General features: G+C 43.5%; 1 protein-coding gene across 14 annotated transcripts in view; it reads left to right on the top strand.

The window, feature by feature from the left end:
• Positions 1-24,639, top strand: part of RASAL2 (RAS protein activator like 2) — a 353,917-nt gene that overhangs the window by 327,320 nt on the left and 1,958 nt on the right. For 5 of the 14 annotated variants that reach the window (XM_053209016.1, XM_053209011.1, XM_053209019.1 and 2 more), the window contains 8 exons: positions 169-370; positions 2,489-2,688; positions 3,468-4,329; positions 11,373-11,507; positions 13,216-13,418; positions 15,104-15,191; positions 20,575-20,658; positions 21,541-21,787. In XM_053209016.1, coding sequence (XP_053064991.1) covers positions 169-370; positions 2,489-2,688; positions 3,468-4,329; positions 11,373-11,507; positions 13,216-13,418; positions 15,104-15,191; positions 20,575-20,658; positions 21,541-21,684 — 1,918 coding nt within the window. In that variant the 3' untranslated portion in view covers positions 21,685-21,787. Of the gene's footprint in view, positions 1-168; positions 371-2,488; positions 2,689-3,467; positions 4,330-11,372; positions 11,508-13,215; positions 13,419-15,103; positions 15,192-18,118; positions 18,150-20,574; positions 21,788-24,639 lie in introns of those variants that run through there. The other 9 variants (XM_027074301.2, XM_015083312.3, XM_053209014.1 and 6 more) reach the window with 8 other exon arrangements.

Genomic DNA, 24,639 nt, shown 5'->3' with positions numbered 1-24,639 from the left:
ACATCAGTATTAGGAAAGTATGTTTTAGCATTTATCACTTAGCAGATTATAAATTAGTCACTTACCTCCCCAAAATAAAAATAAAAAAGTTAAAGCTCAGCGTAAAGTCAACTCAGACATCTCTTTTCCTGAATATGTCCTTTCTCATTTTCTCTCCCTCTACTTCAGATTTGGTAACAAAGAAGAATATATGGCATTCATGAATGATTTTTTAGAACATGAATGGGGTGGAATGAAGCGCTTTCTTTTGGAGATCTCTAATCCGGACACCATCTCGAACACGCCAGGCTTTGATGGTTACATTGATCTGGGCCGAGAGCTTTCAGTTTTGCATTCCTTACTGTGGGAAGTAGTTTCCCAACTTGATAAGGTAAAGTAGGCTGGAAGCATAATGGGAGATGGGAGATAGAGAATGTTAATGTACCTAGATTCTGGAAAGTATCCACAGAGTGACAGCCTTCACGCTTCCTGCTAGTCGAAAACGACCTTTTGTGCTAGAAGTCTGGGAGTAAATAGCTATCAATTCTGCATCAAATACGTGCCCTCCAAACCAGGAACTTCTAGAAAGCCATGAGATTATTCACATATATTTTTAAGAAATTAGCTGAATTAATGGAGTATATATTTCTATAAATACATACATATATGTATATAACATTATATATAGCTTGTCTAAAACCTTGCCTGGAAACTAACATCAAATATTGCCATACGCAGGTTTATTCATGTATAAGCAGGATGAGATAAAACCTCATAATAATCCTAACAAAAGTGTGGACTTGGAAAAATACTGAGACTATTATGTTTACGTGGTTTAACTCATGAGATTTTTTTTTTTATTCTGCAAGTCAGAGGGTTCAATGTAACTATTAGTACTATGGAGTTGCATGGGATCTGAAAATCCTGATGTTTTCTTTTTCTACAGATGTGAATTTTAAAAACAGAAAATACTATTTTTAATCACTTATTTTCTGAGTGTAAGCTAAGAATCTTGTTATATACCATATTAGTAACTAAATACATACCATGCCAATCATTTGCTTCCTTCTGGAATTTTTCAAAGAGGAATCAAATTTATAATGGAAAGTAGTCTTAGACTCTGGCTAGGTTTATCACAATAATTATTTATTGATGTTTTTGTTTGCTACAGGTACTTCATAAATAGGTGTGGTGGTATGTTAGAATAACTTCAAAAGCAAAGTTATTTTTTTGTGATAAGAATGTATTTGTTTTCCTCCACTTTCCTATTATCCTTAAAAATGTTGTACCGATAAAATGGGGGAGGGGAGTAAAACCTATTAATAAAGACCACTTTCCTGAGGCAATGTAAATGGTAGGGTGTCCTACCATTTGTAAAAGAGTAAACTCTTATTCTTGAGGGCCCCTTCTTCACTTGTAGGAGTACTAGCTAGATTTTGAGTTGCAGCTATGCTGAGGTAAATTCCTTGAATACAAATCATGGCTCAAGAAAGTTGAGCAGGTAAAGGCTGTTCTTGAGGTGGCGTTTGAGTGCCCATTCTACCCATTGGAGCAGAGTTGAAGAGACTTGGTTGTTGAGAAGACAAAGGAGACCCAGAGGCAGTCTTGTAGAACTGCCCTAGAGTTGAAGGGTCCCAAAGGACTCCATAAGAATAAGAACTCCCCCAAAGAAAAAAAAATGATTGAGATGGATAAATCCAATACTAAGAAGCTACTCTTTGTTGAATAACTGCATCGGTGGGATGCGGATACAGTAATCTCGTGAAATAGGCCTGGTTGATTTTGGGCTGAGGCCCTTTCAACAGGCTTTGCTATGTAAACATGCTTTGTCCTTTTTAATCTGTGTTTAGTCCTGGGAACCAGGGGTAAATCTAGACATATCTCACAGAGTTTACCTGCTTTTGCTGTTTAAAAAAAGATTGTCTTGCCGATGCAAACCCAGTTGACAATAGGTCAGAGTTCCCTAAAGGAAATGGGATAGTAGATGGCAGTATATCATCTGTGTTCCCTGAAGTGCTCCAGACCCCTGAATGCAACACCTTCCTGTATGTTGGCATGCATTTCTTTTCTCACATGATGCCTTTTCTTTGGAAGTTTCATCACACTAGCCGATCCTCTGGTCTCGAAGTCCTTTGGTTAGAAGGTGTTTGGTTCTTCCCCTACCCTCCCCCACCTTGACCTACTAGCCTTCCAAAGATTTAGTTTGCTTTGCATGCCTATTTTAGTTGGAATGGCAATAGTTTGGTTGTTTTGAGCATGTCTTTTAATTTTTATTTGCATAATCCTAATTTCTATTTCCTTTCTTTCCTCGATGTCTGCTGCACCTTGTTTCGCCTCCTCCATTCATCTCGACGCCATGGTTCTGCTGCTCCATAACAATGCATTATGAACCTGCCACTCCCATATGCAAACACCTACCCTTCCCTCCAACCTACACCCCTCCATCAATGGGCATCGTTGTCCCAAAAACAATCCTTGGTGGATGTCGCAATGCTTATTATCCAATTAGGGTGAAAATTCCTTCCTACAGGCGACCGTGGCAAAATTGGGACCTCTCCCTCGAGTTCTTGCTGATATTACCAAGTCTCTGACTAATCCTACACCAATACAACAGCAACTAAGACGCTTCACTGAGCATAACTCCAGTCCAAATGTCAGTGGAAGCCTCTCCTCTGGGCTGCAGAAAATATTCGAAGACCCCACTGACAGGTATGAAACAGAGAATTTAAATAAACTGTTGTCTCAGAGAGAGGTGATGTTTAGAGACTTGGCAGAAATCTATTTATTTGTTGAATTTATAACTTGAAAGTCATGATCAGTTGGAAAAAACATCTGACCTGAGATACATCCAATTGTTTGTCCTAATAATACACAGGATCTAGGATTCTTATTTTCTACAGTGATACTATAGAGTTATAATATGTTCAGCAAACATTGTTTAAAAATCTAGGTCCGGCTTAATGGAAGATTAAGGGCTTTGAAATTTCTATTTCCATATATTGTAGCACTCAAAACTCTGGAGAACCTCCGTTAAAATCACTTTATGGCTGGCGGTGTCAGCCGGATAGGCAGATACAACGTTGATGCTCACACTGACTCTCTTTTCTGGATTGGCAAGACTTGGGCCTTTAGCAGTGACCCTTTGGTTGTACCTCAGCCCTGCTTCCTCCTCTTGAAGGTTTAGACAGAAGCAATTAACTGTGAATCAGAATATTTGGGAGGGTTTAAAGCCTAACTAGGATATGACTAGAATTCTAGCAGAAACTGAAGACAATGATGAGGAGGTAAGCACAGCGTTATTCCCCACCTTTGGAGAGAAACTAAAAATGTTGGATTTTAAAGAATTGTAACGATGAAATCTGGGTTTAGAAACCAATGTAAGTATCCACATTGGGACTGTGAGCCTTTGGAATGTTCATATGCCTGGGTTGAAAAAACTGTTTTGAATTTGCCCCAGGAGTAATTAAGGGTCCTCTCCTTTTCCACAGTGATTTGCATAAACTAAAATCTCCAAGCCAGGACAACACTGATAGCTACTTCAGAGGGAAAACATTACTGCTGGTGCAGCAAGCGTCCTCCCAGAGCATGACTTACTCTGAAAAGGATGAGAAGGAAAGTAGCCTTCCTAACGGTCGGAGCATCTCCCTCATGGACCTTCAGGACACTCACGCTGCTCAAGTGGAGCATGCACCTGTCATGCTCGATGTGCCTATGCGCTTAACTGGAAGCCAGCTTTCCATAACCCAGGTGGCCAGCATCAAACAACTGCGGGAAACCCAGAGCACTCCCCAGAGCGCACCCCAAGTGAGAAGGCCCCTGCACCCGGCCTTGAACCAGCCAGGCAGCCTCCAGCCCTTGTCATTCCAGAACCCTGTCTATCACCTCAATAACCCAATTCCGGCAATGCCAAAGGCCTCTGTGGATTCCAGTTTGGAGAACCTAAGCACTGCCAGTTCCAGAAGCCAAAGTAACAGTGAGGATTTCAAACTCAGCGGGCCCAGCAATAGCAGTATGGAAGATTTCACCAAACGCAGCACCCAGAGCGAGGATTTCTCCAGGCGGCATACTGTGCCAGACAGACACATACCTCTTGCTCTGCCACGGCAGAATAGTACCGGGCAGGCCCAGATCCGGAAAATGGACCAGGCTGGGTTAGGTGCCCGAGCCAAAGCCCCACCATCCCTGCCACATAGTGCTTCCTTACGTAGCACGGGGAGCATGTCGGTGGCCTCTGCAGCCCTCATGGCCGAACCTGTGCAGAATGGGAGCCGGTCCCGGCAGCAGTCTTCCTCCTCCAGAGAGAGCCCTGTTCCCAAAGTGAGAGCGATCCAGAGACAACAAACACAGCAGGTAGGGGGGAGAGCTGGAGGGGTGTGGCTCCCACTTATCCAACTGCTTCCCTGGTTCTTTGTATATAAATCATTAGGAAATCCAATTTCTAGCAACATTTCCACTTAAAAATATGTTCTGCAACTTTTTTTTAGTGCTTGTTTATTTATCTTGAAAGAGAATGTGTGTGTGTGTGTGTGTGTGTGTGCGCGCGCGCGCGCGCATGTGCGTGCAAAAAGGACCAGAGAAGGAGAGAGAGAATCCCAAGCAGGCTCCACACTGTCAGCACAGAGCCCAGCACAGAGCTTGATCCCACCAACTTGTGAGGTCACGACCTGAGCCAAAATCAAGAGTCGGACGCTTCAATGACAGAGCCACTGAGACACCCAGATGCCTCTATTTTCTGCAGCTTTTTTTAAAGTTTATTTATGTTGAGAGAGAGAGAAGGCACACGTGGGAGATGGGCAGAGAGAGAGGGAGAGAGAGAATCCCAAGCAGGCTCTGTACCATAAATGTGGAGCCCTGATGTAGGGCTTGAACTCACAAACTGTGAGATCATGACCTCAGCCGGTGTCGGACCCTTAACCGACTGAGCCACCCAGGAGCCCCATTTTCTCCAACTTTTAGATGGAGAGAGGAAATGCAAGGTCTGGGAGGCTTCTGCTTAGGTGAGGCTGCAGAAAGTAGCTTGACTCATTACCCTCAGGAGACTATCAACCACACAAAGAGCTTTTCCTTCCCTTCCAGCAGCTGAGCCACTACCTATGTGTGCCCTGGGAACAGATCGGTGTTGCATGAATAATTAGAACACATACACTGTGAAACCTATAGGCCAGATGAACCATAATATATTTTGGGAATCTGGACCCTTAATCCTCAATTTTTTTCCCCTACAGTTTCCAGAATAAACTTTCGCTTTCCGAGTCAAACATTTAATGTAACTGCTCTCTATTCCATCCCCCACCTCCCTCTGGAAATAATAAGTCCCCTGTGCCTTTTCCTGGAAATGACTAGAAAAATAAACAACTGAGCACCTATAAAGACAAGGTAAAGGAGAGAGGTAAAAAGATAGAAACACAGGCGGTTGACAGTGCTGTAAACATTTCCAAATCCCTTCTATTTCTATTTGCATGGGTAAGCCTAGCTAGTGTCACACCCAGTCTTAAGACTTCTGGGCTTCTTTCTTGACAAATAAAAAGTTTTCCCGAGAATTTGATCACTCGTGTCTTCCCTACCTAATACATTTTCAGGCACCAATACATATTTTGCTTTTTGAAGCAAACTAATAACCTGAGGAAATCATGTATAGGTATATATTTAATCTTTCATCTAAAAAAGATTTTTCTCCTTTGTATTTGCTGACCTTTCTTTGAAACCTGATCATACTGTATGAGTACTAGGGAGCTTTGTGATTGGAAGAGTTCTATGCCACATCCTTTTGTCAGCAAAACCACTGGTCAGAGGAGACTGCCATAAAACCCCAATGTATCTTTTTAATATATTTGCTCTTTATAGGTAGGCATTTACCGATTTGGCTGTTTCTGCTGCTACTCTGCTGTGACCAGAGCCCTTGCCCCTAGCTTGATCGTTACTGTTTAAAAAAAATAACAAAATTAGAACATTGACAGAATCCTGGGATACAGAGGTAAAGGAAGAGTTGAAAAGTACGACTAACTTAAGTTGCTTCCCTCAGCCAGCTTCCTAGGCAGAGCCTCCCGGTAGGTCCTTCTTTCCAGAGAAATTAAGTTTTCCTTCAGTCTTAAATTTTTCATTTTTATTTGGCTTATATTTCCCCAAATTTCACCAATTCATTTGATTTAATAAGCATTTTCATCTAAAGAGAAGGAAAGAAGAGTAGATACAATGAAAATGCTTATGTGTCGCTATATCTTTCATATGTATGTCAAATTATGTCATATATATTCTCTTAATCTGTTTGTTGGAAGGCAGTCCTTCTTACCTTATTGTGGTCTTTTCCACATGTTGCTTTTATGCTAGCTTCTAGTTGAGGCCAACCACTTTCAGAGAAATGAAGTGTTTACTGGGAGGAGAAAAGAAAGATAAGGAATTTTGGAGATGGAGTGCTGGGTGGAGGCAGACATCCACGCAGGGGTCTAAGTGCAGCATGGGGGCCCTGAACATGAGAAGAATCTCAGATTGGCAGAGAGGGACAGGACAACGGAAAGGGCCCTCCAACCTGCTTTTCAAAAGCTGGCTCGGGCCCAGCCCTGGACAGAAAAAAGGAATGCTAACCCCTTCCCCTATTTGATATAGTCCTCAGTTCTCAGGGTGTGTGACTCAGACTGATGGTTTATAAATATTTTAAATTAAATAGCCTTCTGAGTGATCATCTGGAACCAGGTATCATTTATAATACTCAGGTATAAGAAAATGTAGCACCTGTCACACAAGCAGTTAGTACAGTTTCTCTGGGTGAAGAGAAGGCTGTCTTGGGTAGATGGGAGGTAGGAAATGGATATGGTCTCCCAACAACCAACTTAAAAACGTTTTGTGCCACAGCCATGAATGAACTGGGGTATGCCTGTGTTATATTGGCACATGAGGCACAGACACCATGAAGTGGCCTCACACGGCTTTAAATATTCACCTCTGTTTATGCCTTCGCTGGTAGTGCCACCATCGTATCAGTTAAAGCATAAATCACCGTATTTTTATTGCTCAAGTTTCTGGTTTTTCTACACTCGCTCTTTCTATGCAGATGGTTTATTCTTTCAAACTTATGTTGTTATTTTCTATTCCTTATCTTTCCGTTTCTTGCTTTTCTCCTCTCCCGTGAAGCCTCTGAATTTCTACATAATCAGCGCATTTTTGGCAAATTCCTTTACATATTGTAATTGCAAATTGTGTTGGGGAATTCTTCTCTCCCAAAAACTAGAGGATTTCTTTGTGGGGATTGTTCTGTAGGCGTGTGTAATTATCAGCGGCTTTGTCCCATGCAAATTCCATCTGTATCTTAGCACAAAGGAACGGCCATTGTTGGCAGGCTTACTAGCTCTGGTCTTCTCCATGTACGTACTGAGTAGGAAGGAAACAAAATCCTAGTGAAACAATCTACAGAGAAGAGATTTCCTTTTTTCGGGAAGCTGCCTTCAATTTTTTTTTACCCTTCTCAGCCTCTCTTTGGATTCCCCCCTCTCATTTCCCTGTCCGTTTTGTTTTCCATGTGTCGTGTACTCCCTGTGTATAATAGACTGTATGTATAATGTATGTGTTCAGATATAGCGTGTTACATAACCTCAAAAATTCAAATTTGAAGAGACTTTTAAAATAGGTATCTGACGAGCCTGTTGGAATGATGCTCCAGCTTTCACATTCAGATATGTTGAACCCTCTCCTAACCAACCTCTTCAAGAACCCTCAGAGTATACTTGTTTAGTCAGCCCTTTCTTTGGTGTAGACCGCAGAAGTGCTGTTCATTATGAGAACCTGACTGAACCTGACTGGTGCAGACTTTGGAGAAGCTGAAACCAACGAGTCTTATTTATATCTAGTAAATACTAGCAAGGGACAGGGAACTGGCCTGTTCATTGTCCTCAGCATAGCCAGGCTATGACTAATTATAGGCTCGGAGAAACTGCCATCTCAGGCCCTTTTGCCCTAAAGCATTGGTATTTTTCCCAGAGAAACCCTATACAGCTTTATCTCAAAGGGGAGACAGTCCTGGTAGGAAATCCTGCTGCTTTTCTTTTTGTCTTTTTCATCCTTCATTTTCTTTAACGATCCACTGTTGAAAGTCAGTGGATACAAATACTCTTCCTAAGGCTATAGCTAAGCAAAAGGGGATTTGAAGCACTTACCAACATCTTTTCCCAATCTCTTTGACTATAAACTAGAGGTAATAAATTTTGCTATCTTGGCCAGCTTGTAAAGGAGATGCAACAATCATTGAAGAAAAAGCCTTTGATGCACTTCCAAAGGATTAGAGGAAAAGACATACATACATTAGCTTTCTCTTAGTAATACGTTATACTTTAGTAATGAATTCTAAAGAGAACCAGAGTATTCATAAGTGAATAATATTTTATTGAGCATCTATTATGCAATTACATAGTCACTACCATTCAAAGAATGCTATATATAATATGGTGCCCTGCCTCAAGGATTGATGATCTAATTGGGAAATACGACCAGCGCACACGAGACCAATAGAAAAAAATGTAAGAGACGGTATATAGTTTTTAAAATAAAGAAACCAAAAAACCACCTCTATTTTTGATGTGTTCAATATTACTTTTCTGTTCTTTATAATTTTTTAAATGTTTTACCGTGAATACAAGGAATAGTTAATATTCTTTTCAACACTTATTGACCACCTACTGCTATGCAGAGTGCTTGGATATATTAGGAAGTGGTTGAAAATCAGAATTAACCAGTACAATAGGAATAGACCCAAATGCCCAATTCTATCATACAATCTCTTAAAATTCATTGGACACTCTTAGTCTTTCTGAAGATATGGTAGCTACCACCATCACCAGTGGAAGAGCCAAGCTCGTTTTACAACTAGTCAAAGCCTAGATTGTGCTAAGGAGTCATTGTTTTCATACCCTTTTAGGGGCTGAGATCGCTCCTTAGTGTGTTCTAGGAATATCTTTAGTGTGCATGTATAGGCACCCAATATAGATAGCCCATAACAAATTACAGGGAAAGAAAGTTCATTCAACCAACATCTTGTTAACTAGATAAAACGGAAAGCTATTGAATTAGCTGCCTTTAAGTAATAAATTCCAAACAGTAAAGTTGTTATTAGTTTTAGTACCTACTTTATCTCAAACTGCTATTGAATAGAAAATCCTGGTTTCACAGAAAAGCAGCTTTTCTCTGCCCTGTGTGCTAAAGTGATAAGATCATGAAATTAAAAAGGCATTTGTCTCCTTTAAATATTGGCTTTCTATTAATTTTTTCAAACCCATAACCGCATTCTTTTGCCTTTCAGGTGTATATATATCAAAAAAAAAAAAAAAAACAACCCTAAACCTCTTGTAAAACTATTTTTCTCTGCCAATGGTGAAGTAGTTTATTGTGCTCTGCTTTTAAAGTCCAGTAGGGGGAGAACTAATGGGTGTGTGTGCATGTGTGTGTAAAGTACCTTGCCATTTACAAAATGCTTTTCCATGTGAACTCATTTGCTTCTTATAATAATTTTTCATGTGGATAATTACTACCTTCCACTATAGATGATACTCTGTCCTCTGTCCTATAGGCCAGTATTTCTAAAGTGTGATGCTCAAAATTATTTAAGTATACATGATGTCTGTTTAATTACTCATGTAATTAATTATTTTAACACATATTAGAAAAATATATGACTCTCAGTATTAATAAATATTTATAAATATATAACCTCAAAGTCATGATTTTACTGATATTATTGTTTAGCATAAGGACTTAGCTAACTGGAAAAGGTCTTTTTAAAAAGATAATTAATAATATATCAGTGAAATGTTATGACAAAAATAATAAAGTGATAAATGAATGAAGTATAAGAAACATAACCTACATACCAGAGTGGAGATGGAGACATGTTTACATGCTCCTTGACACAGTGGAGAAATTGATTTTAAAGGAGGAACTTCTAGCTCGAAGTCCATTAACAACTGCTTATGTGTGCATCAGGCATGATGCCGCTTTTTACTGATGTGTATCTGTAATCTCTTTGTAAATCAGCCAGACCAGGTTCTGCTTCAAACCTTTAAGAAACACCCTGATATTACTTGTTTTGTGTATTTTGCAGTTTATCCCAACCTGTCTTTGATAACCTTTTAGTCTCTGCAGCCAGTATTTTTCATCTAGTCTTTCTAAATTGAAAAGTCATCAAAATACCCCTTCTTTTAAAATAGCTGTCGATTTAGAGTTTAACTGGATTCTATTTCAGAATGACATAAAGATAATCTTAAGGTAGATAGCCTTTTTAGAATTAAAATAGGTTTCTATTTTGAGGACCAATGCTCCATAATCCCATAACTGAAGGGAATTTTCTCTCCCATACAGAGCTGGCTCACATACGGTGCTTTGTTCCCGCACTATCTCTCTCTCTCTCCCTTCCTGCCTCCCTTGTTCTCTTTCTCTCTCAAGCATACTGGAGAAAAAGAGTTTGTTTTATATTTCTAGCATTGTAGAGAAAGTACTAATATTAAGTAAGCTAATATAAATTGTAATATCCAATGCTAGTTTTCTAAACATCAATATGATAATATCCAAGCTCTGTAGTACTCTGTAGTTTGCAAAGAACTTTCACATACATTATATGACTCAATCCCTACAACTCCCTATGAGATACTAGGATGGGTGGTGATGGTGATGGTGGTAATATCTAATCGGTGAGATTAAGAAAAGAGTATTGAAGAGATTAAGGGACTGTTTAAACGGCAGAGTAGCTACTTAAGACCAGAATTCCTATCACTCTAGTATATCAGTATTGGAAAAGGGCACTTTATCTGGCTATCCTAACTGGATTGAAATATCCCTTAAACAAATCCAATATCTTTTGTTTTGATCCTGTATTCTTCAAGAAACTGTCTGGTCTAAAATATAGACTTCTGAGTGGTGTTAACTCATTAAGAAGTCCACACTCTGTAAAAATGACCAACATCACTTGTTTTTTCTCTTTCTCTAAATGATTAATGTGAAAATTAAGGATTTGGCATTCTGATACATAAATGGGTACCTTGTGAGCTTGTTCGTCTCTGGGTTGAACAGCCATTTCCTCAGTTGAGCAGCCAACCATTGAGTCATGCCTTTTCTCTCATTCTGTCATCATTGTAATTTCATTGGTAATTGAACCACTGGAGCAATGAACAATTTTAAGGCTGTGGCTCTCTTTTCTTGGATGTGATGCATAGGAATTTCTATTCAGAATAGTGTATCCTTCTACAAGGAGATATTCTCATTCTTCACCTCCAGCCCTGTCATTAATAAAATATTACTTAGAACTGAGAGCATTTATTAGATCACTGTTATGACCTCCAAGAAGAACTCCCTTTGTGAAACCTAACTAGTGGACGAGCTGTTTGGGGAGATGCTAATAAGTGTTTCTGATGCAGGTTCAGTCACCTGTGGACTCTGCCACAATGTCCCCAGTAGAGAGGACAGCAGCCTGGGTTCTGAACAATGGACAATATGAAGAGGATGTGGAAGAAACTGAGCAAAATCAAGATGAATCCAAGCATGCTGAGAAGGTAGAACTTGCCCATCTTTACTAACTTGCTGGCCCCACAGTGAGAGCCCATCCGAGGGGTCGTCTAGCCACGAACTTGAGCTCTTCACCCCCAACAGTGTCAACTCCATATCTTATGTTATCCATCATATCCGTATCTGTATGACAGTCCAGTAGTGTCTATGTGTGAAAATCTGCAGCAAATGTCCAGCAGCCTGCGGTGGGAGATTTCATTTTCCTCTTATGTAGGTTAACTTAATTTGCAAAACATTCTACTGTTCCTTTCTTATCATTGTAGGTGAATATTTAGTGTTTCTATAAACCTGTTGCTAGTCTTCAACCAAGGCCAAAATTACCCTTGGATCAGACTTCCTTTCCATGTCTTGTTAATGATTCTGTCTTTTTTTTTTCTTCTTCTTCTTCTTCTTCTTGCTTTTTCTGGAAAAAGAACTTCCAGTTTTATATTGATTTTTAAGCGGACATTATCTATCATTTCTGTTTTGTTTTGAGGAAAAGTTGACACGGGAAGAAGGGATCAAGAACCTTGACACCTTGTGTGGCATTCTCTCATTTCATTAACAACCACACAACTAGTTACTTATCAGCATGATGTTAAAATCCGAAAATCACACACAGAATCCTAAAATACGCTTATTGATGCAGTCTCCCTTTTCATACTGTCATTAAAACTGTCATCTTTGACCTCTGGATTAACAAATACAGTTTAGGATCGTGAGGTTGGGTAAGCAGAAGCTAACTGCTTGATCATCCATTAACTTGATATTATGTGAAAATAGATTGCATCTTACACAGCACCATAGGGATTTATCATGAATTGAAGTCGACCATATACGAGACATCCTATGCGTCTCACTTCACCTAGAGATGTGCCGTTCCAGTATACTCAGACCCCAGCCACTGCAATATCAGTATAGAAAGGGGCCATGTAACCAATTGAATGACAGTTTGTAATATAAAGCTTTAGTTTACATAAATTTATATAAAGCTTTAGTGAGAAAACAGACAAACGAGTTCCAGGAAGCAGTACCAAATTGAGCAGATGAACCACATGGTGAAAATGGGCCAAGATTCAGTATTCGTCAGCCCTGGAGAGTGTGTAGGCCTTTGGCTTAGTGCTTGTGACCTGAATCTTTTATACTCTGACAGTCGGGGAGAGAGAGGCAACAGCTTACTTTGCTATTTCAGATTCTGTTTATTGATTCAGTAGCGTAACATTGTAGAAATGTTGCCTGTTCTCTGAAGGGCTGATTCTGGTAGAGTGAAGACATGACGGTCTGCTGAGCCAGGCTATGTCGGAGATCCTAGGGTGCAGGTGGTGATCCAGAAACCGCTCCTCTGGTAGACCGCTGGCTTTTGGCTTATTTTAAGTGATTCGTCAGGCTTCTATGTACTGGTTCTTTTTTTTTTTTTTTTTTTTCCCTCCTGCCCCCATTTGTTACAGATTGGACGCGGCTTGTAGCAACCGGTAGTTTAATGTGGAAAGAGATACATAAATGTGTAGATCTGAGGTGCCAAGTGAAGATGCAAAATGTGACGCTAGGGGAAGGGAGGACAGAGCGCCTTTCCCAGTTGCGCCTTTTGATCATTTGAAAGAGTACTTGCGGCCCGGGGAGTGGCAGCCCAGACAGCGTCCGGCTACGTTGCTTTCTAAAACCTGTGTTAACTGCAGTCTTTCCCTCCGTGTGTTTGGCGCCTCTTCCCTGCGCCAGTACGAGCAGGAAATCACGAAGCTGAAGGAGCGCCTGCGAGTGTCCAGCCGGCGGCTGGAGGAGTATGAGCGCCGCTTGCTGGTGCAGGAGCAGCAGATGCAGAAGCTGCTGCTGGAGTACAAGGCGCGGCTGGAGGACAGCGAGGAGCGCCTGCGCAGGCAGCAGGAGGAGAAGGACAGCCAGATGAAAAGCATCATCAGCAGGTCGGGCGGTCGCCGGTGGAGGGTGTGGGCCGCTTGGGGGCACAAACAGCCGGGACGCTGACCCAAAGAGTCCTGGAGCAGTGGCAGCGAAAGCCACTTGCGCTCCCCCCGTGACCCGCGGTGCTGGGGACAAATGTGACCAATGACTGTGTTTGCCAAGCGTGAGGCCTTAGTACACGTCCTTTGAAAACAGAGGTAGTCTGCCTCTCTTTCGTCGTAACAATTAGGAAAGAAAAAATGGAAATGGAGCGACTCAATGTCCAAGAGGGACTTAGCTTTTCCCGAGTCCAGAGACATGGAAGGGGGTGTCGCTGGATATCTTTGGGGCTAGAGAACTAAGAGACGGTGCCAAGGATGTCCAGGGACATGGAGGGGAGGGGTCGGTTGTACCCAACACAAAGCACCTACCGCGGGCCAGGCACTCTTCTTTTTTTTTTTGTTTGTCTTACATTTTTAATATTTTTAATGTCTGTTTATTTTTAAGAGAGAGAGAGAGAGAGACCACAGTCAGGGGAGGGACAGAGAGAGAGAGAGAGAGAGAGAGAGACACAGAATCTGAAGCAGGCTCCAGGCTCTGAGCTGTCAGCACAGAGCCAGACGCGGGGCTCGAACCCACAAACCGTGAGATCATGACTTGAGCCAAAGTCAGACACTTAACCGACTGAGCCACCCGGCTGTCCCTTTTTTTTTTTTTTTTTTAAATGTCTATTTATCTTGAGAGAGACAGAGAGAGACAGAGCACAAGCAGGGAGGAGGCAGAGAGAGAAAGGGCGACACAGAATCTTAAGCAGGCTCCAGGCTCTGAGCTGTCAGGACAGAGCCCGATGTGGGGCTCGAGCCCACGAACCACGAGATCATGACCTGAGACAAAGTCAGACGCTTAACCAACTGAGCCACCCATGTACCCCCAGGCACTCTTCTTAAGCACTTTATAAATAATAATTGGCTTAATCAGTTAATAAAAATGTATTGAATGCCAGCCCCTGAGGCAGATATTGTTTTCATTTTACACATAAAGGAACAGGCACCAAATCCGTTAAGGCACTTGCCCAAGGTCATTTAGCAGGGCAACCAGGATTTGAAGCCAGGCAGTCAGGCTCCAGAGCCCACGCTCCTAACCACTGTGCTTCAGTACTGCCCAGTGCTGCGGAGAGGTCAATCAAATCAAAGACAGAAAAGGTTTGTTGTTTCACAAGCCTGGAGGGAATTATCAGTCTTGGAGCAGTTTCATGGAGTTGAGCGTCAGTGGGTTAAGGTGTGAGTGGCATTCGAGAGAGAAAGCCGGCCTACTGAGCATCGCACACTCTTTGAGAAACTCTGCGGAGCAGGGGAGAGAAGGGACAGCTGTTACAGGGGAACTTGAGATTAAGAGAGGGTTGTTAGCTTTTTGTTGGTTGGTTTGAAAGTTTGCGATGAAATAATCTGTGTTGGGGGAAGGATCTAGCAGAGGAGAGGGAAGAAATGATGATACTGTTCCAGAGGAGGTGAAAATTCACGGATCTGGTCACAGGGAGAGAAGTCAGCCTTGAATGTCTTCTTCCAAGGCGGGAGAGAAGCAAGCAAGTGTGATTACAGGCCTCTTACTGGGAAGGAGTGGAATCTGGACTCCGCTGAGCGTGGGTTTCTTGCGCCCTATGTTAGCTGGCTTCTCTCTGACGTCCATGTCTCCTCGGTGCACATTCTAGGCTCATGGCTGTGGAAGAGGAACTGAAGAAAGACCACGCTGAGATGCAAGCCGTTATTGATGCAAAGCAAAAAATAATTGATGCACAGGTAAGCAGACCTTGAATCTAGTGTAAAGGACTTGTTTGTAGTAACTGTTGAATTTCCTGACTTCTGACCTTTTGGAAATGCCAAGGCATGTACTGGAAAATGGGTCATTGGAAAGTGCTCCGCATTACCTTTTAAAGATTAAGAGTTCCTAAGTATTACTTTTCCTTTCTTTTACTGGTGACAGGTGTGTCGACCCAGCAAAGTATTAGCGTGCTTAGTGCAGTTGCTTGACAGATCTCAACCTAGTGCATGATGGGGTCTACTCCTTTCCTTGTGGAAAGGAGGGCATTCTCCGAGGGGGTAACTGTGAAAAGCACACTGCATGTGTCTGGCTTGTGACCTCCACTGACCATTGCTTGGCTGTGATGTTCACGGTCTTGTTAGTCACGTCCACTGTGCCATCGACCTCTAGCCCCACGTCCCAGTGGAACCGTAGGGGAAGGACCGGGTCGTGGAAGGTACCTTTCCTTGCTGCTCTTTCAGTTCAGGGTTTGGCAGTGATGCTTGGGATTTGCTTGGCTGCCCTTCTTTGTTGGCGCTGTGCTGTGCTTAGAGAGCCTCTTAGTCCTGATGAAATCAGAACCTGGGCCTCCGCTCACTGTGACGTGCACCTGTGACTCTAATGGCCTGATGACTGCCAAGAGCACCTCACAGGGGCACACCAGTGATCAGAGCAAAATCCAAGAGGCAGGAAACACTGATGATTTCATTTCATTTCATCAATGCACAATATGGTTGTATTTCTTAGAGCCAAACGGATAACAAAAGACAGGTGCGGTTCTGATAGCGGATGGTCTAACCACAGAGGGTATCGCCTTCCTGAGGACGGCCAACCCACACGGGTTTGCATTTTGCACGCTTAACGACCTCATCCTATCCCTAAGCTATGAAATAAAAATGGGAGCAAAGACTTCACGTTCTGTTCCCTTCTCTGCGTATCAGCCAGGGGGCGTCTATGTGAGAGCCCCGGGGATTCTTAAGCATGCACGTAACACCCTCTGTCTAGTTTCCTAACAGGATTCATGTGGCATGGGGTTTATTTTTCAAAGGAGTTGGGAGTGGGGCTAAAAGCAGAGCCCTGAAAGGAGACTTCCTGGACCCCATGCTCCACACGCAGCTTGGAGGCCAATGTGCGCCTTGCTACACTTGTCAGCGGATTTCTTGGGATAGTTTGGACTCTGTAGTTTCTGGATATTTGGACCTCATAAGAATCGGAAGAAAGGTCTGCTGTAATTATCTGGCTTGGTCCTTTTTTTTTTTTTTTTTTTTTTAACCTCTCTAGGTGCCCCAAGGTGGGTGAGGGAAGGGTAGTAGAGACAAGGCCATTTTGCCATGCATACTATACAAATTCATCCCAGAGCCTTCAGAGAAACAGCCTGGGTACAGAAGGCCGTTTAGTCAGGCAAACTACTGTTAATAAGTTTTCAGTTTTGGATTTTCAGTGTGACAAAATAATCCAGGAAGAGTTCTATTAATAACCACACCAGGAGAGATTTTGGTTCTGATGAGATAAAACAGATCATTTTCATAATTCCAGCTGGTCTAAAACTGTGTCAGTCTTTAGCAGAGGAAGCTTGGGTCTGTCACGATCATGGCTCCATACACAAAGATTGCTACCCACTCCTGTCCCCTATACTGACATCGAGGACAAGACGATGGGGTGTGAAGCAAGAGCCCTAGGCATGGACGGTGACAACAAGGAAGGGAATAGGATCTCTCAGGCCTCGAAAGCTCTGGACAGTAAGGACCTTCTCGAAGTTAGCCAGGAGGGCATCACTGTTCAGCAATGGGGGAAATGTGATCCTTGGGGCATCAGTCAGTGTCGGCTTGTGGACTGGCTAACCCAGACATTTGGGGGCCATACCTGAAGACAGTGGTTTTCAAATGCTTTCATTCCGTGGCCTATTTTGATCGAACCAAAGGGACCTTCCGTAGATCAGTTCCCAACCGCTCATGTTGACCACCATCAACAAGGACCATTCTCAGCTCAGGGATTAAATCACCCTGAGGGTGGCTAAAATAGCAAATTACTTTTTCCAACATAGGCATTACCGTACAATAAGCTTTCTACCAGAGGCCCACTGTGGATCCCTGAAGGATACTTGGAGAACTCACTAGACCACATTTTGAAAACCAGTGTATCACGTATAGCACAAGTCATAAACACTGAAACTAATTTTTTTTTAAAAAACTATAACCTCCAGTTCCAGTTGTTGTCTTACTGACACATTAAATTCTGATTATAGCAGAAGACTTTGAACCTCTTTTGGCATCCTTTGTATTGAAAGACCTTTTATATCAGATCCTTTCCTTACATCTTACATGTTTGATGGGGCAGAGCAGCCTTTCTGGCTGCATTGAATGGAATGCACACACGTTTGGGGTGAAAGCTTCCCAGTGAGGTAGCCCGTACTTTTAGGTCCCTGGCATCTTGCTTGGTGCCACTGGCAGTGGAAAATATTTCTGAACTGAATACGGTTGCCTTCCTTCTATTAGAGCTGATCCCAGCATTTCCCAAAGCGCTAAAGGCCTGGTGCCCAGTGAACTGGTTTTCATCTGTCCACAGTCCTGCGCCCCCAGAGGCAAGGCTTGTCCCTGAATTCAGTCTCTCCGTCCCCTAGAGTTTATGCTGTGAGGCCTGACCTGGCTCAGCCACTTCCTAACGGGCACTGCGAGAGGATGTGCGTTCCTCTGGTGAGGGCAGAATCACCTGTCTTGGACCCTGTGGCACGGCCGTGGGGATCCCGGTGATGGAACTGAGGGGACCGTTTCTCAAACGTCACACTAGGGACTGTGCCACTTTCACCCCCACCCCAGGATCTCTCCACGTGGCTCAGATGGAGAACAGAGAAGGGCTTCCCCTCTGAGAAGCGAGCAGCTGCCTAGTTACTGTTGCAAAGTGATATCTCCGCTGTGTTAAATTACAGGTCATAAATGGAGATGAGATTATTCAAACAGGCAAGTAAACCCGGTCCGTGCTCTAGCCGAGCAGTCCCAGCCCTGGCCCAGCACACTGGCCTCCTACGCATTCCAGCTCCTGCACTCCCCGCACTGGAAATCCTTCCCGTCAGGCGTGGACTAGACTGCTTTGCCTTTCCAGCCAGGCGGAATCGAAACATCAGAGCATCTTTGCCAACTGCGCTTGACTTTCAAAAGTCCCTATTTGATTATTTTCCTTTTACTTTTTGTTTTATTTTGAGAAGTTGGCAGTGGGGGGAACGGCAAAAGGGAATTTGTCCACTTGGAAACTTTCAGCTTTTCAGCAGGGGGTTATCTGGCTTCAGCTGTTACTCTTGTAGGAAATAAATAATTGCAACCCTTCTTAGCCTTCTTTTTGACCCTTTAAGGATCAAATAACTTTTTACGAATTAAAAAGACATATATTTGGGGGTAAACCTGAAGAATCCTACGTTCCTTAGTATTCGGGCCTTATAATTTATCTTAATACTGAAATTTCTTTTTTAATCATTTCAAGATATTCTTGACCAGTTATTTTGTTCAGAGATGATTCTTAACCATCAGAGGGAAATGTCATATTTGGTCCCCACTCTTTACTTCCTGGTAACCCCTGGCCAGTCCTTACCTACTGGCTTTTTTTTTTTTTTTTTTAAGTAGGCTCCACACCGAGCATGGAGCCCAACATGGGGCTTGAACTCACGACCCTGAGTTCACCACCTGAGCTGAGATCAAGCCAGACACTCAACCAACTGAGCCACCCAGGTGCCCCCTCTGGCTTGTTAAAGATCTGTACTTGTTATCCCAGAAACTCCATGGACTATGGTTTGTTTGTTTTTTTAATTACTATTTTTTAAGCTTCACAGATCTTTCTTTCTTTGAGTTTGGCCCACCCTGAAAATGAGTTACCCGCCCAAAATAAAAAGAATCTTACACTAGACGAATGCTGACCTAATAATGCTGATTTTATGTGTCTTACCACCTGAGATCTCCATCAGGGAAAAGGAGGACATTTTTTTTTTTTAATGATAATAACAAGGTTTTCATTTTTTCATGCTTTTGAAACCATTTAGCCCAGCTGCCCCACCCCCAAAGCAGGAGATGAAAGGGGAACATAACTTGATGCCATTGTCCCTTCCCCCAGGTGGACATTCGGCACCCCCGCTGGCCCTGGTAGCTGCTGCGGGAGCACAGGGAGCAGTGTCCCACCCTCAGCCCTCCCGTCTTCCCTGATCCTCCCTGCACCTTGCAGCGAAGGCCTTACCGCACTTCCCCTTCCCCGGGGTAGATTCGGACACTGCCGGGATGGCAAAGCTCCTTTTGGCTTTGGGGGGGTCGTTCCTCACACGTTTTTTCTTTTTAATTTCATGAACGTAGGTAAAGATCGCCCTTCTCAGCCTTAACCCCTTTTCTGGAAAATGACAACTTCATGTTGGAAAGGTTCTGGGCTCATTTACCCACCTGCTGAAACTAAGATTAGGGTTTCTCTCCTAATCTTTGGGAGACTGATAATATTTTGATGGGGTGATTTTTTTTTTCTTTAAACATAGATGAGCCTGCTTTCCTTTAGATTGCCATATTTTGGGGGTGTTTTGGCCCTTCCCCCCCCCCTTTTTTTTTTATATAAGTGTATATAGTCAACAATCTTTGGTTCCAAAATATTGGTTCTAAGGCATTTTTCCCCCAGAGACTCAAAAGTAAGATGAAAGCAGTCTCCTTATTGGGAAGCTTTCCTGGAGTAACTGAGCTGGAATGAGTCTAGGAGCTTGTGTTCTCTGTTTGTTTCCATGTGTTATGTTTCCGGCATCCCCTCCGGCCACATCTCCCTTCCCATATTCAAACGACCCCTCAGTCTGAGCTTCTGGCTGCTTTTTCTCCTCTTGCTGTTGCGTCCTCACTTTGTTGGTGACTGTAAACTGCCACCATGTATCGTTTTAATTTTGGGCACAACGTGAATTCTTTCCAAATGTGACTGGTGTGCCCTCTTTGGGGGCCGAGCTCCGTAGAGCACACAGCACTTCTTCTCTGTGAAATGAAACCTCTGGTGCTTCTTTCTTTGCCACCTAATTTCCTTGTTTTAATTTTGGCCCAAAGCACTGAATACCTTAAGGCGGCCTGACACCCTGTTGCACCGTCTGCAGTAACACATGGTGTCGTTTTCACATCGTCCCGGTGTCCCAAGGGATTATTAATAACCAGTCCTGCTGTGCTGAAAGGAAAAAAACGAGAGAAAATGAACACAGACCCATTGGGCTCAGGGAAGCTGAACCTGAGTAGCGTGCAGAAAGAGGCAGAGACGTTCCATTTGTCTGGGAAGCATCATGCGTACTGCTGTTTGATAGAAAGTACTAGAACAGTCATTGAGTGGAGTATCACGCCGTGATGTCCTGCATGTAGCCCGAATAAAGCCCCGATTCGTGTGTTGCAGGAAAAACGGATCGTGTCCCTGGATTCGGCCAACACCAGACTGATGAGCGCACTGACCCAAGTGAAGGAGCGATACAGTGTGCAGGTCCGCAATGGCATCTCCCCCACCAACCCCACCAAGCTTTCCATCACGGAGAATGGTGAATTCAAAAACAGCAGCTGCTGACGGGCTCTGTGAATAGACAGACTGTGGGAGGAGACAGAAGGAAATCTCCCCGCTCTCCTGTCCCCAGTCCTTTCCCCAACCCCACCAGGTTTACAGAATGTTGCTACTTCAAAACAGCAGAGTGGCGAGAAACTCTTGAATGAAGAAGGAACCTTGTCTTTCAGGGCAGAAGGCTAAGCCTTCCAAGGTCGACGCTTTCCCCCCATGTCTCTTGTGTACATAGGGAATTTAGTTCTGGGCCATGTACAGAAAATACCACTGTAATATACCAAAAGGAAGTTAATAATGTAGATTACCTTTTTAATTATTACTATTTTTATTATTGTTTTCCTCTTGTTGAAAGCACTGCAGTTGTTAGAGGAGGAAAAAGTAGGAACGATGTGTGAGTGAGAAATGAGCCCAGGGGCTCAGTAGGTAGAGACCGAGTGTCTATCTGATAGACATAGGATATCGTCAGAATGGATTTTTCAGGGATTCCCCTGCCAGTCTCAAAACCCCATTCTGGCCCCCTTGTCCTGTAGGAGAACATGCAAATACCAAGAACCAAACAAAACAATTTATCCCATTGGCCAACCCAAGACTGGTTCCGGACGGACGGCTAATCTGATCTGGGAATGCGCTGTCTCGGAAAACACAGATAAGAGCTGTGGCATCAAAACCAGACTTTGGGAGTGATTTCTACTGAACTCCTGTTGATGTTTATTTCCTTCTGCCTAGAGCAGATGGGAATTTTCCATTTTAGATAGGGGGCTTTTTTTTAACCCCAGTTGTAATAAAGGGTGTTCTTTTTTTCCTCTTTAGAGTTTACAGAACTATAAATATTCGTGTCTCTGCATCCCGTCTCCATCTGCACCACCCACTGCCCTCTCCTCCCCATGGTGGGAGCAGTCATCACAACAGGGTTTACTCTCCCCTGGAGAGGTTGTCCCAATATGCTGTCCATAAGCCATCCAAAGGAAACACCCTTTCTTCCACACAGAAAAGGGCTAATCATACCATAGCAGGAATCTCTGACTATTTCCTATTAAAAAACAAAAACGAAAAAACAGCTTTTCTATTTGTAACTTCATTTTTGTTTGGGATAAAGATTTTCTCCATTGTACAAGCAAATCTCTGGGCAGGGTAATTGTATCTCAGTCGTTAGCTCTTAAATGGCTTCTTCTAATTCCCTCACTGAAATTTGGAGAGGAAATCCAGACCCAAAGCGTCGCCCTCTCACACAAGTCAGGATAACTCCTATACAGTAAGAAAACGAGAGGCGCAAGGACCGCACGCTCCAGCTGTTCTCCCGTGTTCTTCGTAGATGTGGCAATAATGACTCTGTTGTACCGACTTGTCATCCTTGGCTTCACTGTGGGACAGAAACCGTCGTGGAAGCTCATTTACTTCCCTTTTTTCCCGAGGTGTGAAATGTCATCTTGAATGCAAACTTGATTATCAGAAGTATGGAATGTGACGTCTTAAAATGGACATTATGTATACAAATATATATACATATATACTCACACATATGTACATATAACTGCACAAATAGGAAAGTTCATGCCTTCTCCGCTGTCAGATACAATGTAAAAGGGTTTTTGAGTCTCGTTAAGCAAGATCTAAGCAGTTCTTTATACTGAGAAAGCAACATTTCCCAAATAAGTTAATGATGTTTGTTTCAAATTATGAACTATAAGGAAATTTTTAAAAAGGAAAAAAGGAAAGGAAGGTTAAAAAACAAAAGACGTGAGGGAGCCATATGCATGGAGTGAGTATTTCTACATAACAGAATATTATAAGGAAACAAGAGAACATGTATCGTGTCCTCTCTTGGGTGAAGCCCAGACTCCCAGACTCCACGTCTGTGAATAGCCTCCCTTTCACGGTGCCCCAGGCTCGCATCCGGACCTCTTGAGCACGGCCCCCGGGGCCCAGGCGGATCTCTGTGCTGGAGCTTGCGTCTCAGCAGCCTCCCCACGCCGCCCCCCCCTCCCCCCCCGCCCCCAACCCACAGCCTTTTGAAACACTTCCCTTCACAATCGTCCCGTTTCTGCTGGTCAGAGATGGAAGGCAGGCTGCTCATGCGCTTATCTGATCTGCGGTTTCCATGTCCCCCCCACTTCGGCACCTGGTTATCTTCTCGACCCCTGATAGTTATTTTATATAGTCTCACCTCCTCCCTCTAAGCCTAGGGCAGGCACACTGTGGTCAAAATCACTTATTTTCATAGGAAAAAAAAAAATCTCACTAACTCTGAAGACGTACCCTTTGTTGGCAGGAGGGATGTAAACGTAGGTGGCCTTGTTCATGGCTATTCTCAGCTCTAGCCGTGTTTCATCCTTTCTTTATAAAAGCCTTCGACTGTGCTGCAGAAAGCCTGGTAAAAGAATTGTCAGTTTCAGTGGCCTTAAGTATGTAACTTGGGTGATGTCTTGCATTGAGGTGTGGAAGCTCTGAAGTGTTGGTTAAGGCTTACAGAGGGCGGATAAGCTTACCTGTACTGGAGGGCTGGGGGCGACACAGAAAAATCAGATGTGCTTTTGATGGTGCATATTTCTTGTTGGCATTGTGGGAGCTCCTTAGAGGGCTGCCTACTTGGGAAGATTAAATGCCCAAAGCGTTTGGAAAAATTATGCAGCCCTCTATTGCCAGCTTATCTTGAATGAAGAGAAAAAGAGTAAGAAACAAAAGTTGGAAGTCAGCTAGAAGTTCAGATTTATTACCAGATGTTAAGTTTCAGATTATCCTTTGAGCCTATTCCTATCCAAATATTTTTCTGAGTATTTCTTCTGAGAAGCTGCAACCTGTGGAACTTATTCTGAAAGACCTTCTACGTGGGTATGGATGACGGCAGCAAATAGCAGATCATTTTTACGGAGGTGTTGCTTCATCGGCTTTGCTTCGGCCCGAATAACTACATACCTCTGCTCTACTGGGAGGAGGGCGTGGGTGGAGTGAGATAGCAGTGTCTTCCACTCTGCCTTCCACCCCCACGTCACCACATTGCAGGGTGCGGCATGGACCGTGGTTGAATGGAATTTGGAGTTCAGGTGACGTGCTTGCCAAGTGCTTGTCTAGCTGACAGCCGGACTTGGCTATTAACAAGGACAGTGTGGGTTTAGGAATTAAGGAAAGAGCTTTCACACTCCCTTTTTACGTCCCTGCAGCAACAGGCTCCCTGGGCCGAAGCAGCAGAAAGAGTTACATTCCCATCAAGTCACCGTATACCCCACGTCTCCACATGCCCCACGTCTCCGCAATGTACCCCACGGCCCCAGGAGATGACACCTAGGTAACTACAACAAACACTTGAGCACTCACTGTGGTCCAGGCACTCTCACCAAGGTACAGTTGGAGCCTGGGGCAGCCTGTTGGTAAGGAAAAGGTGGAAAAATGAGCTAATCAGGCTGCTCTAGGCTTTTGTTGTTTTCACTCAGTATTGAGTTGGTCCTAAGTAGCTTTCTCTGGATGGCTTCCACCTTTCCCCGTGATGGTGTTGGACAGGGAAAGAAAAAGCAGGAGTCTCTGACTGGTGTACGACCTTGAGAATTAGCTGGACTTTAGAAGTAAAGCTTTCCAGATCTTAGTCGGCCTCAGCCTTTGTTTACGGATCCGTGGTTCTTTCGGCCCCTGACTCTGTGTCCTCAGAGGTACCCCAGGTTGGGAGCAGTTCTTCTTTGGAAGTCCCAGAGCAAGACAGTGGCCATTAAATGAGTTTGCGTTAGTATTTGCTTTGCTTTCCATCTAGGTTAAGTTCTAGTCATGTTCAGTTTGGAGTTCCTGAGAAAGCTGGTCGTGGGACTGAACTTGGGGAAGGAACCCTCTTTAGGATTGCCCAAGTCCCATGTGACCTTGAGCCCAGACTAGACTTGTCACTGGGCCTGGCCCAGCGGCTCCCGAGCCCGTGCCACAGCTTCA

This window comes from Acinonyx jubatus, chromosome E4 (assembly GCF_027475565.1).
Source record: "Acinonyx jubatus isolate Ajub_Pintada_27869175 chromosome E4, VMU_Ajub_asm_v1.0, whole genome shotgun sequence".
In the NCBI taxonomy this organism is placed as follows: Eukaryota; Metazoa; Chordata; class Mammalia; order Carnivora; family Felidae; genus Acinonyx; species Acinonyx jubatus.
This window is presented reverse-complemented; position numbering and strand designations above follow the sequence as displayed.